This window comes from Platalea leucorodia (assembly GCF_965183815.1).
Source record: "Platalea leucorodia genome assembly, chromosome: 6".
Classification (NCBI taxonomy): domain Eukaryota; kingdom Metazoa; phylum Chordata; class Aves; order Pelecaniformes; family Threskiornithidae; genus Platalea; species Platalea leucorodia.
This window is the reverse complement of record NC_138828.1, coordinates 33998910-34015938: the sequence shown is the minus strand read 5'-3', so window position 1 is coordinate 34015938 and position 17029 is coordinate 33998910. Positions and strand designations below refer to the sequence as shown.

The following is a 17029-nucleotide window of genomic DNA, read 5'->3' as shown; positions in this document are numbered from 1 at the left end:
CTCCATCATAAATAACTGAATAATCGTGAATGATTTTGGTTTGCAATATTTTCTCAAGAAGTTGTTTGCAATTACTACATATTTGACTTTGAGTGACTCTTTTATTTTAGAGGATTATAAAAATATCATCAAGGTTTATACCTATTTTGTATTTCACATGTACAGTATTAAAACTCCCTTCGAAATCCATACTTTCATCTCAGCCCACAAAATGTCCCTCAACAGTCCTCCCGAATATTAGTAAAATTGAAACTCTGGTCCCTCAAGACATCAAAAATGTTCTTATGTTGTCCTTGAAATTTCACCATCGGACATACATTTCCTGAACCTCCAGCGTGAGGAGGTCTCTGCATGAAATCCCACTTAACAAACAGGATGGTACGTTTTACACCAACTTGAAGTTATTGAATAGTTTACAGCCCTAGGTAGTCTATGACAGACATCAAAAGCTACGGCTATGTCTGAGGGAAGTGTTTCAGCTTCTCAGCTGGGGAAAAAAGCTGGCAGCTGCTTTTTCAGCATCCGCCTTAGGTCTTCAACTTGAAAATTAACTTATGGCAGCTTGACATTTTCTTGTGTCCTATAAACCCTTGCTGATTCTCAAAACTTTTTCTTTTCTGCACAATATTGGCTCTTTTTTTTTTTTTTTATCCAGCACCATGTGGGCAACCTCCTGAACCCCCAAGCAGCTCAGTGGGGCTCTGCCAGCTCATCGGCAGGCATCTCGGCAGAATCAGGAATGATGGTGCGGGCAGAAAGCTTTCTTCAGTCCTCGTCTCCGCTGTAGGCTGCTTGTTCAGTTGCCTTTGAAGCTAGAGAGGAAAGACATGCAGAAGTCTGGTATACTGAGAGTGGTGATGATGCCAAATATTGGGGTTTGGTGGTGGTGGGTTTCTTTTTCTTTTTTTTTTTTTTCTTTTTCTTTTTTTTTGGATTGACAAACTAGTGACCTCATCTTGTGATCCTAGAATCAGGTCTCTGAGACTTTAACATGTGTGATCTTTTCTGAGAAGAAAAATTATGATTTAAAATGTACTAGTTATTCAACAAACCTGGTAACTACGGAAGCAAAGATTTTACAATATACATCCACTTGACTTGCATCTCAGCGGAAAGTTAATATACTAACATTCTCCATTGAACCATCAGTCCTGCATATCAGTTGTTTTCCGTACACTTTGTTGCTGTCTTGCATCTTGACTTATTCATTTAGCTTTGTGCCAGTATTAGCGTCATCTGTTGGGCTGAAATAACGGATGGGGAGGTATTATACCAAATGCATCACCCTGCCAGTCCTCAGCGGCAGCGAGGACCAAGGCCAGCTGGCATCGTGCAGGGGATGCTCTTGGGCTCTTCTGCTCCATGCCGGGTCGAGGCCAGGACGAATAGACTCATACAACCATTACTGAGATTATTATTTAATGAGTTAGGCAGGTTTTAAGTTCTTTGGGGACTAGATCATCCTTCTCTGTGTTTGTACAGAGAGTTAATTCCTGATAGGAGTTTACAGGAGCTCCCGCAATACAAATAAACAATATCTGATTCTTCTGGCCCTCTCCGCCATCCTTTTTTCTACTCATCCTGTGCCTTTGCACAGAGAAGACCCTCATACCAGCTAACCAAAGGTTTTCTGGGTTAACCTTTTCATTAAATCAGAAGTAATCATGCTCTTCAAGATATTGTCAATTCTTACTACTTATCCATACAGCTCTTCCATGTATGTTTTGATTCAAGGCCCAGAAGCCACCTGCTATTTTCCTTTCAGCCTGTTGAGTAGTTTCCACTAGATATACCATGCTGTTTCCACGTAGTCTTTCAGACCTCCTCAATCAAAACAGAAGCCGTGCTGACGTTATGGAAAAAGACGGTATTTTCACCACATGATTTTCAAAGCTGCATCGTCAATGTGCCATTTGTGGTTTTTTTCTTCTCCCATTTTTCTTCAGAAAAACCATCCACAATGCTGTTCCCTGCTTGAGGTTCCTAATACGAATATCGAAGAATGACCTCCTGAGAGGCTCCATAAATGAATCATCGTTCAGGACGTCTCTCTCCAGCCATCAGTCTCTTGCTGGCAGGACCAAGAGCATTTGTGTTTCATCAGTTTCCACTGGAGAAGCTGTAAGTCTTTTATTGTTTCCGTGAAGGAAAGTGAGTATAATGTTTCTCCAACTCCCAAAATTAGTGACTCTATAAATACATATTCAAAATTAGAGAATGGAAAAGAAGGGGGGTAGCTAAATTTTTTGGGTCATATGAGGTCATTTCTGCAAAGCCTTTCTGGGAGTTCGTGCATGATGATTTTTGATCAGAAAAAGCATATCTGCATGACTCAGATGCTTACCAGGACCATGGATGTTTGGGTTAAGTTTTTAATGTGAATTAAAAAGAGCCATTTTCAGGCACTCCCATGTCACCTTTGCGACATAGTTCAGTGTCTGGTGGGGCTGGAGGACAGGAAAACCATCTCCATCCAAAGTTTTGTAATCTATCCAATAGCTGTTTTATTGTTTTAAAGGAAGCCCATTTTCTGTAGACAGGAGACTTTTTAATTTGTTTCCCTGGATTTTAACTTTGAGGAGTGGAAGATTCCTGCACCTGGAGCTAGGTGGGGTGTTTTGTAAGCAGCATACCCCAAGTCTCAGTAAGGCTGGTGGTCTGGCTGAAGTATAGCGTGAAGAAGCAGCTGCCTATAGCATGGAGGCTTTTCCTACGGAACAGTCACAGGTTAGAAACTCAGGATGTATAAGCTGTCGGATTGGGTTGCGTTAGTGGGGAAAAAGGCAGAGTGAGCCCTTTCTCTCCTTCCCAACCAAGCAGAATTAAACAGAAACCAGATCTCATAGCAGTTGGGTTGAGGGAGTTTTAGAAATAAAAACATCCTTTGGGATTCTTCACAGCCCCTCTCAGCATGACCTTGCCTGCCTGACTCTGTAAGTCACAAGAAGCCGGTCTTGCCCGCAGCGGTGCTGGGAAGGCAGCTTCTGGGAGGGATGGCAGTCGCAGCAGGGGCTGGGCTGGTGCTGGCGCTCCCAGAGACCTGCGCTGCTCTGCGCTCATCTTGGGCATAAGACGCCTCCCAGAGTGACAGCTACAGTCAGTAACCTTTCATGAAGGTATAAATCACCATGACGGGCTGAGTGACAGACTCTTGGCTCTCCCCTTGAGCCAGGTGGCAGTGGTCTGGGCAAGGATGGGGCTCAGCTATTTCCATGCTGTAACCCGCAGGCTGCTGCTTTCAGGGTGCAGTTGCTGAGAGTCAAGCCGTGGAGCTACTTTTCAGTGAAATAGTAAAACTACATTGAGTATTTTTGGGAAGGCTGCGGTCCTTGATTTGGAAATGAACCTAGGACCACCAGAAAAACCAGCATGAATAGTGTACCATTCTCGAACAAGATAATTTTGTATTGAATTTTCTGCCTGAGAAAGAAAGTTGTTCCTTTCAGGTAACAGCACCAGGGAGATTTCTGAACTCCTTCATGGCATACAGACAATAAAGCAAACACACCTGAGCAAAAAATGCACTGTTCACTGGGAAACCAAGCAGTCCCAGCCAATCCCAGTCCCAGGGTGCTGACAAGAAATTCAGGCCTTCTGGCTGTGAAATCAAAAAATAGAACAAAAAACCCACTATGTGCCTGAGGGGAAGGCTCACTGCCTGAGCCCTAATGAAACAAAATCTGTCCCATTACAAAAGACAGGTTACTTCGCAGTCCATGCTGCTGCGTCTTTTGCACATTAACCATACAGCTGCATCAGGTAGAGTTCCAGTTAAAATTACTAATTGCACGTTACTGGGTAGCCTCAGCCGTATAGCTTCTGAAGTTGTGAACTGTTTGGGGACAAGGATCCTCTCCCACTTTGTGACTGTATATCACGTATCCCAGCAGCATTCCTGGCTAGCACTAAACAGCCTACAGGTTACTGTATTACAGACAAGTAATACTGATGATAATTAAAGATCATGAAATCACTTAAATGGGACGTGTTTTGTCATTCAAAATTAGCAGGTGTTTAAATACCATACAATGGACAAGCTACTTCTCAGGAGAGACATGGTCTAGAAGTGGCAAGCTTTTTCTATAGTGTTTCATAAAATATGGCTACCATAAAATTTCTTTTAAATTAAAACAATAAACAGAAGAGTGAAAGGCCTCTCTTAGCCTGGGCAAAACCTTTTTTAGCGTACTGTTGTTCAGATTTGGGCCCAAGTGAATTTGAAGTGTGTGATGGGACTCTTGTGGAGTCCACACCGCACAGCACGAGGATCCCCAAATTTGCTTGCCTAGGCTCTCATAGTCTTCAGGGCTTGGGGAGCACTTTCGTGTTTATCTGCTTGCTGCTATATTATGGCAAAAAGACCTTAATGAGATAGAGGAAAAAAAAAAAAGAGTCACTCACTTCATATGAGCTATGAAATTTAGTGTTTGTCTTGGCTCTCAAGCATGTAAATAAATGCATAAATATTTCTGTTGCAATGTAAATGAAAATGAGATAATCTATCCTGCTGAATTCCATTCACAGACCACTGATTACACAATGATGCACAAGAGTATCAACTGTGATGATTTCACAAACTGTAAAATACCCAGATTATCCTTGCAATGTGAGGTTAGTATATGCAACATGGCAATATCCTATCATAAAAAGAGTATATTTTGTTTGGGATTGCTTAACAGCTTGAGAAAACAGAGCACCCACACATATCTGTATCCCCCTTGAAATCATGGGAACTACTTGTCTGCTTACACTTGTGCTTCATTCACTGGTTGTACATAGCATGTGTAGCGACATGGAAATACATTGACATAATTTAAAACAGGGAGGCTCCTCATTTACTTATTTCTAACCTTTTTTGCTCCTTTTACCTTTTAATTTTCCTTGACCTAAAGTTTATTCCTAAATTCTATCCCCATTAATCCTTTGTTTGATGTCAAATTAGGTAATTTCTGCTGAATCACCCATCCTGATCCAAGAAGCTTCTTTGCTGTTGGCCACTACTTGGTTTTGGTTCATTGGGGTTAGCAGGTTATTGTGTTTGGTTGGGGTTGCTGTTTAAAGAGACGGGATAATGTGGCTAAGAGACTTCAGCCTTTGGCACAACTTTGGCTTAGGAGCCTCAAATAATACACCTGCTGCTAGCTTTGCGCAGCACCGTGTTGTGCCAAGTTGACATAGCCAAAGGTAATTGTTCTTGGGGCAACTGACAGCTCAGTGCAGCTGTACAGATTTTAGCTGAAACAGCAGCTGCTGAAATAAAAGCTAAGCTCAACAACTCTCGCATGACAGCAGCACCGAGTGAAATTTTGGATAGTATTGATGGGCAGGAATGACACCAGCAACACTGTAAAAGATGCAGCTGTTGCCACCAACACTTTCCTCTGTGTGTTATGTACATGTTAGTGTAGGGAGACAACATATTTGTGAGTCACATAAAGTCGTATTTACAGTTTGATTCTACAAGGGAGGAGAGCTAAACGGGTGGCAATACATAGATGTATGAGCAAGGTGATGCAGTGGAATTATGCACTAGCTTCCCACTTGTATGGAGCCCTATCTATCTATCTATCTATCTATCCATATCTAAAAGCTGGTGTGGAAAATAGTGGAATGATCTCATCATTGATACTCAATCAAAAAGTCACCACAGAGTTAGGGATGATGGATGGCCTCTGCCCAAGCCTGTAAATGGAATGGCATGGTTGCAATGTCATGATTGTGCTCCATTACTGGCACGCTATTGGAAAATTAGTGCAGAGCCCACCCGTTGCCTCCCATCCACTGATGATGGTTCAGAGAAGCAGAAAGCTCATGAGGCTCGAGAAGCCCTGGGTGTGCTGGGTATCCAGCTGGGATGTATACAAATGTGGTCTTGGACCTGTGCGTGTCCACAGTTTTGTAGTAGCTGATGGTCACACAGACTGCCATAAGCCGTATTAAACAGATTGGTCGTATTTGCTTCCACCTTTAGGCTCCAAGTGCTCTGCAGCTATAAGCATTGCACAACCAATGAGATAAAAAAGGGTGAAAAACATCCTGGTGGAAAGAGATTAAATAATTTTTTATTATTTCAAAGATTTCTTTGGTTCAGAAAAATAGTCCAGGGTAAGTGACGAGATTAAAAATCAAGCTTCTCCCTAAGGGAGTTTTGAGTGTGAGAGCTGTGTTAGAACAGCTTTAGTTTTCTGTATGTGTGCATGGTTTCTGCTAGAGTTTGAGAACTTTTAGAACTTTAGAAAGGATGTAACTGTATGAAATCCTTCATCATTTGTGATTAGACCTGGAGCGATGTAGAGCTTGACCCTGTAGAGCCAGCTCATAAGAAACTGCAGCCTCGCCGAAGTCATTCTTTCTCAACAAGTGTGAGACAGGAGAAGAGAGACCTGCTCCCAAAGACCTGCAGCTGCGATGCAGCAACTGCAGAAAAGGTAAGGAAAAAGGTCTCTGCTCGGGACTCTCCATTTTACTGTCAGTTTTGCTACAGTATGTCATCTCTGGAATAATAATTCAACTTCTATACCAATCTCTTTCATCTGTAGGCTTTATTTATCCTGATTCCAATGTCTTCTTCAGCCTTGCTGTTATTTCTTTTTTTGTGACTAATAAGAATGTCAATAATGCCTTATTAACTTGTTCACTGATATGTTGCCTGTTTTTGGAAAGCCAGCATCAGCTCATAGTTCTAAAGCTGCATTAAAGCACAGTCAGTAGCATCAAATGTAAGAAGTTGACTTCGTTGCCTCTTTGCATGTTTATCTACCCCAGCTCTGGTTCCTCCCATCCTGGCCCTCATATCTACATTGTGGCAGCCTTCTTTTATTACAAAGTCAGGGCTGCAAAACAGAGTTTGACATGATACAAGCCACCCTTTTTCCTCTTTTCAGTGTACATTAAAATGTTTTATTTTTGTTGAGGGGGAAGACAAGAAAGAAACTCTCGTTTCTCCCTAAGGGTGGGAGAGTCTGGCAGCTGCCACCCTTCCCTCACTGAAAGAGGAGATGGTGAGTACTCAGTGCATCTTCTGTGGATGCATCACACTCATTGCCCAAACTGCTGAGGTTTGGTGTCATGCGGTTGAGGAGCACCCCATTCCCTGAGGAACTGCTGAGGGTGGGAGCAGTAGGTCACCCATGAGTCAGCTTCTGCCAGAACTGTATCACCAGTTTCAAAACAAGTATTTGTACAGGTTGCACAATGTCAAGCATATATCGGTGCTGCATTTTCAAAAAAGGAAAGGACTTACAATCCCCTGCCTGTGGCTGGACTGAGTAGCACCCACTTTTTGGTGGAGGCACCCTTTCATGGTGTTACTCTAGTGTGTATAACCAAACACCCGCACCTTGGGCAGCTACAGCATCTGCTTCTGTCCCCTGTGCTCCCTTCCAGCTCTGAGGCTAATTGACTAGAGACAGCGTAGTTTAAAGCAAGAGCTGTTCTGGAAATTCCCAGCCATCCGATGACCCAGTTCCTGCATGCATCTGCCCTGTCTTCTTTCATGTGTCTCCTTAAGATGAAGTCCTGAGAAACATTGGTCTTTTCCTGTAACTGTTGTGAATAGTATTGATGGAAAACCAATGGCTTCAAATGTGGTGGCAGGCAACACGGGCTCAAATCTACTACCCACCTTCGCTGCCTTCCATCAGTAGCCCAGTGTGTCCAAGGTTGTAGGCAAGTGGCAAAGACAAGAGATTGTCTCCAGGTGCTGGAGAACCACTGACTTTCAGTCTCACAAGGACGTAGAAGAAAAATAAACGTGAGGTGGTTGCATCAAAGTGTTCAGTAGTAAAATAAATATCTCTGTATTCTGCAATTTAGTAACTGTGTAGCCCACAAAAAGGCTCAGAGACTATACTTAGTCTTTGAAAGACATCTGTTGGATTATTTTGATAAGTAATCTTTAAACAGAGCACCTTCATGCTGAGGCTTTCAGTGGTGTTCACTGAGATGTGTGGAGTTTATTTACTTTGAATGTTCAAAACCTCATTTGTTTTTCTCAGTATTTTCAGCAAAGATTCCTGTGTGGTGTGAAGCTCCTTTGTGTGTTAGCTAAATGCATGAATATTCATTCTATCAGAATAAGTATTTATTTGTAAAGCTCAATTAGAGTGTTTCACTATAAGGCCACCCCTTTATCCTTAAAAAACCCCCAACCAACCCTAAAGAAACCCCACTGCATTTTCAAATATTTATTTTAAGGTTTTAATAACATTACTGGATTGTCTATGACTGAATTCCAGTTACGGCACTTCTAAAAATGCTCATTTATGGAAATACAAGTGTGAATCTGGCGAAGGGTCACCTAACTTTTTGATTTAACAAAATATGATTGTTTTGGGGTTTTTTTAGGAAAAGAATTTTACACTTCCTTCACTTTCTTTAAGAAGACCATCTCAACAACATCTAAAAAATTTATGTACCTCTAAATTCTTTCACTGACTGAGATCACATCTCCTTAATGCACAAGTGCAGATGGGTTGTCAAAAAAGAAAAGTCATCCCTCAAGTGAAAGTAAAAAAAACCAAGCAGTGTCCTGGGCTTGGTGCTCTCCAGAGCATAAAACCGCACGGGACTGTTCTCTGTGCTGCTGCAGAGATGTGATCCAGCCCCATGACTTATTAGTTAGGATGGTAACAGACTTGATATAGACTGACACCTGGAAACCTGGCGTGGCAGTGAAGAGGTCTTTTTGGAAGCATTAAAATGCAGGCATGTATTATGAGGATAAGATAGGTTTGGATACTTGATTTCAAAGGAGAGTTGCCAAGTGTGTTCTGTGCATCCAGGTTTTGTGTCAAGGGAATTTCCCGGTGTGAAAACTCTTAAAAAAAACTTGGAAGTGGTGTCCTGCCCACTAAGCCATATCCAAAAGAAACCTGTCCTTCTGCTATGGTGAAAACCGCACTTGAAGCAGGGAGGAGTGGTTTTACGTTTTGGGGTTTTTTTTTTCATTCTATTGTTATTGTTGATTTGGAAGAACAGACTTTTTTTCTCTGTCAGGTTGATTTAACCCACTTTTTTTTAGCACATTGTGCTTCTCTCCCCTTGGGTAGGTATAGTGGCTGGAGAAATTACTATTGACAGGGATTGGTAAATGATTCCTACTTGTGGAGTAGAATTACATTATGCTGCACTATATACCAGTGTCTAATTTTAAACCGAGACTAACAGAGAGATGGGGAGAGGGGCAGAGAGAAACCAAAAATTCTTGTGTGAAAAACAAATGTGTTTAGTTTTCTGTCTGTAAAATTGGACTAGACTTATGCTATGCAATAACATATTCTGCCAAACTACTTGCTAAGACTGAGTGAGGAGATGACCCCTAAATCTTAAAAAACAAAACAAAACAAAAAACCAAACCACAAAAAAACAACAAAACCAAAATAAACCAAAAAAAAACCCTCAAAAAACCCTTCTCTTTTTGATTTAAGGAACTGTTTAGTTTGTCAGTATAAAGACTATCACAGGACATGGACCAGGTGGAGACAAAGGGGGCCAAGATTACAACCCCTGCTTGGGCTGTAATCATGCTAGAAACCGATCTAATGTTTTTAAAAGATGTTTCAGCACCAAACCTTTATGAATTCATGGGGATTACATGCCTGCATGCTTCAAGAAGACTAAAGTTGCATTAATGAAGTTTGACTGGAACAGGAATATTTGCAATAGAGGAAAAAATTTACAAAACAATTATGGCAAGCTCAAGCTATGGAGAGACTCAGTGTAGCTAATTAATACACTTCACAATCATATTAAGAGAAATAAATAGAATTGTAACTCTGAAAGATGCTTTATAACAATTTGAGTAAGGCTTAGTCATACTCTGAATTCCATTAGGCTTCATGGGAATGCACATAATAATGAAGTAAAAACTGCATTTTACTTCAAATGTTGATTTCCCCCAGGAAGGAGGGACTAACTGTCATTTTCTAAAGCAAGCCAAAATTGATCTCTCATGCCTTCTGTTGCCAGTGTATTTAAATATTAACTAACACTTTCAAAGCTTACTTAGTTTACTCTGGTTTTGCATACTGTGCATGAAGAGTTATGGAAAGGTCACAGGGGAGTTGCCATCAGGGCCAAGTTAGAAATTAGAGTTCTCTCAACACAGGCAGATGGGAAATGGTTAGCAAAGCAAAATCACAGTCACTGTTTTTCTCTTCTTTGTTGGTGGAAGTACTGCCCAACGTATGAATGCAAAGCCACCGACTCGCCCAAGGCAGTAACAGGAGCCATCTGGGGACATCATGATAGAGATTGTCACAAGGATGATGAAACTTCAGGCAAATAAAGAATACAGTGTGCTTGAGTCACATCTGAGATCACTTCCACGAGAGAGAGAGAAGTACAATTATCCAGTACCTTGAGATGTGTTAAAAATGAAGACTTTTTTTTTTTTTAAAAAAACATAAAATAAGTCAGATATAGGAATGGGCTTTTCTTTTCTTCTTTTTTGTTCACTTTGGTCTCTGCTGATATTTGAGCATGTCTTTCGCTTCATTTAACATCCTGCTTTCCAAGCTGTAGATGTTAACACATCATGATTTTCCCTCTCTCTAGTCAATGATTCAAGTGTTTAGAAATTATGACTGGTGACTCAAATAGCAACTAGTGGTAATGAATTTCAACTACTGGTTTCCATAGTCATATGCTGGATGGCAACACTAAAACTTATGTCTCTGCTCTAGGTTTCACTCTCCTCCAGCTGTCTGGAGAAGGTGCTTGGGCCGTCAATCCTACACAGTCCCCCTGCCACACTTGTGACCAGCTCCCTAAGAGCAGCTTCTCTGCCTGTTGGTTTGAATAGCAGCAGTGTCACCAGAGGAGGAGGCTCAGACCCTTCACAGATGGCAACTCAAGAAAGTCAAGTTAACGGAGTCCTGGGCTCTATCATTAGCAATACAGTCCCTCGCATCATCATCATTCCTACCTCAGAGACCAACCTATTTCGAGAGGAACTGGAAGAGGAAGATACTGAATTATTCCACTTTCATGACAAAAAGGGCAATCTGCTGGACTTGGAAGGGCTTAGCTCGTCCACGGAGTTCCTTGAAGCTGTTGAGAAATTTCTATCATAAGTTTGTCAGAATAAAACTTTCCGGTAATTATTTTCTTGGCATCTTCTCCACTTAATTATACCAAATAACTGAAGCCTTGTAGGTTAGATCATCAGACTTTTTGTATGTTTATACAGTAGTAACTAGGCAGCCTTCAGATTTATCTTTGTCCAGACCAGCTCAGGCATGGAAACAGGCTTTCTTTCAGATTGTGCTGCAGGAAATGAGCAGTGGAAGATCTGGCAGCATGATCGAGTGGCATTGGTCGAGTCGGCCGCCTGCTTCGTGGGGCCCTGATTTGTAACCACAGATGGAGGTGCCAGCAGAAGGAAAAATGACTGAGCGAGAGCTGGGGCAGCTGCTGAACGTTTCTGCTACCAATGCATGAAACAGCGTTCCTGTTTTGGTAGCTCTCTTCTGGATGGTGATGGGAAGTGCCACGAGACCACAACTTCCACCACCAGCCCCAGCCGTAACACAGATGGCTAGATGATCTGAACTAGCTTTTAATCAAATTATTTTCAGTGTTGTATTTGTTTGGTTTTGGGGGGTTTTTTGTTTTGTTTTGTTTTTTAAATAAGCTGCTTGCTAAACATAAATAAACAGACTGATGGTGTAACTGGGAAGTGACTGCTTGCTTTTAAAGTTTAGTGCTAGAAGTCTGGATTTTACCTCGGCATTAGCACAATCACCGGAATGTCAAAATGCAAGATGCTATATGCTGAAACATACACTACTACCTGTAGAAGCATTTACAGCACCTTCAGAGTTACAGTCTTGATTAAATATGTATGGATCCTAATGAGTCTGTGATTAAAAGGGTGAATGTTCACAGCTGGCTTGACAAGTCATTGGTAAAAATAAAGCCTTGGCTGCTATATATCACTTGTCTCTTCAGAGGAGATTCTTCTCCCCTTCTCCCCTTCTCCCCTTCTCCCCTTCTCCCCTTCTCCCCTTCTCCCCTTCTCCCCTTCTCCCCTTCTCCTCTAAAATGACCCAGTGGGTGTCTTCTCCTACAGGTCACTTACCAGAGGCCTTCAGAGTGGGTGAAACATCATCTCGGGGAGAAAACTCCATAGTACTGTGGTGTTTGCTACAGGATCTGCAGTCACATCGTTATCTGTGGTTACTGATTGTGTTTATTTTATCTGTGCTTCACACTATGACTCAGGCTTACAAGACCCTCCTAGCGTTTTATTCCTAAATGCCTTCTTCCTTTCATTACTCATTTTCCCTTCTTGTAAGATGTTCTCCACATCCTCCATTTCAGTCTCTGACTTTCAAATATAGACAACAAGTTGAACTATATTGTTCTCCACATAGTATCAGTATATCTTAGTAGAAAGAAGGCGCTTCTCTGGATATTACAGTGCAAATATGTCCAGCGAGTCTAGTAGCATCCAGACATCCAATAAGAGAGTGAGAGTTTATGTTCATAGTCTCGGTTTATTCCCTTGACTGTATCCTAGATTGTGCAGAGACCACTTAAAGCATTTCCAAGTTTTGTGTATGCACTGACTGGTCTCAAGAAGTAATTTCTCTTTTCCTTTTCTCCTGACGCAAAAAACAAATGGAAAGATGGAAAATGTAGAAGTATTTTTTTTAATTACTTTTTTATTACAGAAGAAGATAACACAAATCTTGTTTGCAACTAGCTAGACAGGAACACCACTGAAGAACAAACTAAAACCCAAAGCAGCATAAGAGGGAGAAGAATGCCTCCAAATTTGCAGACCCAAGGCTTTGCAGGGTGTCAGCATAGCAGACCTTTGAGAGGACTGAGACACTTTCTTTTGATATAGGTTCTGCTCTTTTTAGGAAAAAAAAAACCCTCTAGTGACTTAGAGAGGTGATTGCTGAGACAAGCTGCCTATTGCAATGCTAACACTCCTCCTGCAGCTATTATTAGTGGTACTCTTCTATCTGGAGACCTTCATCAGAAACAAGGCCAACATACCTCCTTACCCTGCGGAGAAGGGGGGAAAGGGTGGTGGAGCCATGTCATGTGTGTGGTTGTCTGCGTGCAGCCCTGGTGCACGGTTCTGCGAGCCAGGGCTCAGCTGGGGCAGCACCATGCTGCGGTACCCGTAGTCGGGCTGCTGAAGGCTGTGCCCACTGGGTGTTGGGTTTTCTACTGGGGCCAGGCATCATAGCAAGGTTGTCTGCAATCAGCTCAGCATTTCCAAAGGCAATTCCTCCATTCGAGGACTAGTGTAGTGAGCAGGCAGCCTGGGGCAGCTGTTAGGGACTGGGATGGGGACATGCTCACCTGCAGCTCCTCGGTGCCAGACTTTCATCCAGTGCCTGGTTTTGGCCACAATAAGTAATCAAATGTTAATTAAATACAATATTCATGGAAAATGGGGGAGGCTTAATCCTAGGCTAAACATAACTGTCCTGCCACCTCTGATTCTTTTCATTTTTTTTCTGAACCTGTCCTCTCTGATTTGTTTTTTTTTCCCCACGTCAACCGTGCAGTCAGTGACCTTACTTCCTCTTGCATTTAATATCCTCAGCTGCTGTATCTCCTTTCTTCTTGAGCCAGATGTTGGGAAGCAAGTGTTCTTGTAAGCCTTCCAAGTCTTATACCTGACTTTTACTGTTGTAATTACTCTAAATAACAAAAAGAAAATGCATTTGGTGTTCCAAGATATAAAAACATGCCCTGGAGCAGATTTTGCACTCAGATGTTGACAGACTTGTACTGGTAAGACTGTAGGCAGAATATTGCCGTAGTTTCCAACAGGATGAAAAAGTAAGACCTAAAGTAACAGCCAACAAACTCCTCTGTATCCAGATAAAGTTTTGCATTCTACTTGTTAGCCTACAAGATGACTTCCCAGTGATCTCTTGCATTTGTGCTGGTACTAATAAAGTGTCTCAGAAAACTAGTGGGCTTGAGGTATGTGCAAAGAAGTGTTTCACTTTTATACTGTTAATGTAATATACTACTAGTACCGTTGCTTCTGAAGCTTATGTCAAGATTACTGTTTACTTCAACTGGTGTAGGCTAGAATGCCAAATGAGATAGCAGTAGAGATAAAACATGCAGTTGTATGAAATACCAGATAGATTTGTTACATTCATTGTGAGATTTTTGCAGAAACATCAGCCACAGACTAAATGAATCTTAAATTGACTACCACAATGCAGAAAATTTTTGCAAGTTTCTCTGTTGCCACATTAGAATAGATGGCACATAAAAATGTACAATATTAACTGTTGCTTCCCATTTCACAAAGGAATGTATTGGTTCACTCAAATGGAATAAAAAATTCTCAGGAGTTAAAATAAACTACTCATTGTTTGTTTTTCTTATTTAATCATTAATTTCAGGAACCAGGAGAAGGAACAAAAAAGTTGAGTCAAAGCTTTTGAAACCTGTGCTCTGATCCAGTGAATAGTAAGGTACATACACACACATACATACATAACTTTATTTACATGAGCAGCACCTGTCATCGTTTAGACTGTTCACGTGCAACCAAGCACTGGCCTACTTGAGTGCAGAGCATCTAAAATTAGAGTTCACTGACTTGGTAAAATCTGAAGTTGCTCAGCAACTTTTGAAATATTGTGACTTCAACTGGGATGTCAGGAATCAGGCGAACAAAACTGAACAAAATTAATCAAAGTCAATACATTAGAACTGTGACAGCAGTCTTTGATCTTTGTCCTAAATCTGAATGACAGTTAACCAGCAATTGCTTATTTCTGCTAAGTCTTTGTATAGCACAGTTATAGGATATGTTCCAGTTTTCATGAGTAACAGAAAGTTCAGACCACAAGTATAAACGTTTTCTTTTACCATGGACAATATATTTATTTTTTATAGTTAAATCAATGGTTAGATAAAGGTTTCAAATAAGAAGGAAAAAATTACTTACTTGAATCTTAATGACTCTTGCTGCCTAGGGTTGGTATGAAGCAGGACCTATACCACTTTCTTCCAGAAAGCTCATTCAGTTCCCAGACATCCATCCATTTCCCTCCTTTTGGGAGACACTCCTGAACAAGAAAACCCTTCCACTCTGCTGTCTGAGAAACGTTTATGTTCCAAGGCGACATGTTATGTGGAAAACTGGAAAATACTGGGAGGCAAATATCCTTTTTTTTTTTATTTACTTACTCTCCCCCCCCCCCCCCCTTTTTTTTTTTTCAGCTGCTCTTTACTGATTCCCTGTGTAGGCTATCCTTGCTATTTTTTGTCTGGTTCTTTCACAAATACACGAAAGCCATGCAAGTTAGTGGGGAGCTGTGTATTGTGCAGTGGTTTAAGTGTGGACTCCTTTCTCGCATAGGAGTAGATCAAAATTGACCGTGGTGCTTCGGTTCAGCAAGTGCATGTACCAGGTAACTGCAGGATGACGCTGGACAAGGTGGAAGTAGCTGAGATGTGGCTGTCCCTCCTGGGTCATCTCAACAAAAGCTGGTAATTATTTCTTGCTTTTCATCTCATCCATAGCCTCAGTCTATACATCAATGTTCTGGCTGCACAGCTTGAATGGACCAGTATTTAAGTGGAAAGTTTGGTGCTGGGATGCTTTTATTGTGCTTGTCACATTTACCTGTCTATTAACATATACTACAGCTTACTAAGATTTCAGATGTCTGTCCATATTTGCTTTATGACGTGTCTGGGTTGGACTCGTGTCTGCACTCTGGTTGCACTTGTTAGTGCTACAGGTGGTAGCAGGACATGAAAAGCTAACTGCAAAATGTCAAAGTCAGGTGTAAATCCACCATTACTAATTCTCCCCTGTGCCAGCCTGGGGATATATCTGCTTGTCAGCAATCCTGGTGCCAATACATCATGGTAAAATTTCCTGAGAAAATTTCTGGTAGAGTCTTATACAATACATTGAAATTTTTATTCTGAAACATTTTAGTCTTTATTTGTGGTTAGGTATCATGTAGACACTTTTATTTAACAAGTCAGATGTGTTCTTCACCTTAAAGCAAAGCTTCAGAAGACCCTTGTCATCTTCAGGACCTTGTGCTGGACTGAACGAGCCAAAGGCATAGGCATAAACATGTGAGGAGACGGGCTGCTGCCGTTGCACGGTCCTTAGGCCAATGCACCCCAGCCCTTTCCCTCCATGCCAAGGAGCAGGTCTGAGCCTCATGGACCAGTCAGACACTTGTGTTTGTTAGCGTGTGCACGTGAAAATGGTATTTTCCAGAAATTTATAGGGAACTAAGTGTGGGTAGATTTTCATGAGGGCAGCAGAAGATGCCTCCCTAGAGTTTCTCCTTGCCAAATTTCAGGTTCCTTTCCACTGTAGAGCAGGTGGTAAAGCTCTTCAAAGAAACAGATGGATGTATTTAACGTTAACAACTAATTTTCCACGGGCGTGCTCTTGGAAACAAATGATCCCTATTTCCTGAGATGGAGAAAAAACAATCCAGCCTAGAGCAGACTACAAGTGTGGAAAATGTGAGACTGAACATATTCGAGTTCGGTAAATGTAAAACAAATGAAAACAGCAGCTTATAGTGGAAATTGTTGAGCCACCAGGAGTGCAGCAAAACAGCTAACTCCATCTTCATAGAAGATGTAAAAAGCTGTATCCAACCAACTAATCCACCCAGGTCTTTTTGTCTGTCCCTATCTATGGACAACCCAACAGAAAGGAACTTGGAGCCACCGGCAGCTTTGTCACGCATGGGTCGCTGTTACCAGACTTGACCATCTGGGCACCAGCATGTGGAGGAAAGAGGGATGAAAAATTTCTGTTACGAGGGCAAACTTAATTCGCCTTGTTAAACACAGCAGAAAAAGACTGAGGGGGATATGACTGCTATCTTAACACGTGTCTGGGAAGGAAAACGGGCTGTTCAATTTTGTGTCAATTTTGGCACAGGTATAAGTTAGCATAAACTGTCTGTGAATTAATATATTCTGGAAATTACATGTTCGGGGTTTTTTTTGAGCCTGGGGCATGTGTGTTGTGGGCAGACAAAAGAAACTGTGT

The 17029-nt window shown here is 41.6% G+C and overlaps 1 protein-coding gene across 1 annotated transcript in view; it reads left to right on the top strand.

Moving 5' to 3' along the window:
- Positions 1-11075, top strand: part of LOC309592030 (melanopsin-like) — a gene marked incomplete at both ends in the record, with an annotated part of 34879 nt that extends 23804 nt beyond the window's left edge. The window contains 3 exons of the mRNA XM_082315054.1: positions 1947-2121; positions 6279-6428; positions 10686-11075. Of these exons, the coding sequence (XP_082171180.1) occupies positions 1947-2121; positions 6279-6428; positions 10686-11075 (715 nt within the window). The remainder of the gene's footprint in view (positions 1-1946; positions 2122-6278; positions 6429-10685) is intronic.
- Between the last annotated feature and the right edge of the window lie 5954 nt (positions 11076-17029).